The sequence below is a fragment of the Eimeria mitis genome, genomic scaffold (assembly GCF_000499745.2).
Source record: "Eimeria mitis Houghton genomic scaffold, Emh_scaff2475, whole genome shotgun sequence".
In the NCBI taxonomy this organism is placed as follows: Eukaryota; Apicomplexa; class Conoidasida; order Eucoccidiorida; family Eimeriidae; genus Eimeria; species Eimeria mitis.
The window spans coordinates 7484-8081 of NW_013570814.1; the positions used below are offsets into that span (position 1 = coordinate 7484).

Here is a 598-nt window from a genome sequence, read left to right on the forward strand (position 1 = left end):
GTGTGTGTGCAGCCCCTGTGCAAGCGAGTGCATGCGGTGGATTGAGTACTTTCAGCGGAGACACGAAGAAGGCATGCAGCAGCAATCGCCAGAAGCAAAACAAATACTAGCGGAGGTTCTTGGGTGGAGAGTTGTGAGCTGTTGCTGCTGCTCCTGCTGCTCCTGCTGCTCCTGCTGCTCCTGCTGCTGCTCCTGCTGCTGCTGGTGGTGGTGCTGCTGCTGGTGGTGGTGGAGGTGGTGGTGGTGCTGCTGCTGCTGCTGTTGCTGCTGGTGCTGCTGGTGCTGGTGCTGTGGCTGTGGCGGTTGGACTTCCTTTCTCCTGCTGCTGCTGCATCTGCATCTGCATCTGCATCTGCTGCTGCTGCTGCTGCTGCTGCTGCTGCTGTTGCTGCTGCAGATCCTGCTGCACCCTCGCCTCTGTTCTCTATACTGGCATTTCATTCATCTTTTTTGTTCTTGGTTGCTGGGGTGTATGTACATATACACCCCAGACGGCAGCGAACACCCACAAACCCTCGCGCTACTAAACCAACACAAATGGAGGTTTGCGGCGCTTCTTACGCAGGTAACACATTTATATATAAATATTTATATATAT

The 598-nt window shown here is 54.2% G+C and overlaps 1 protein-coding gene across 1 annotated transcript; it reads right to left on the reverse strand.

Annotated features, from left to right (window-relative positions):
* Window positions 1-106: 106 nt before the first annotated feature.
* On the reverse strand, window positions 107-352 carry EMH_0054370 (uncharacterized protein; the record flags this gene model as incomplete). The annotated part of the gene is made up of 1 exon (XM_013497110.1): window positions 107-352. One exon carries the CDS (start codon window positions 350-352, stop codon window positions 107-109), a length of 246 nt encoding a protein of 81 aa, XP_013352564.1.
* Between the last annotated feature and the right edge of the window lie 246 nt (window positions 353-598).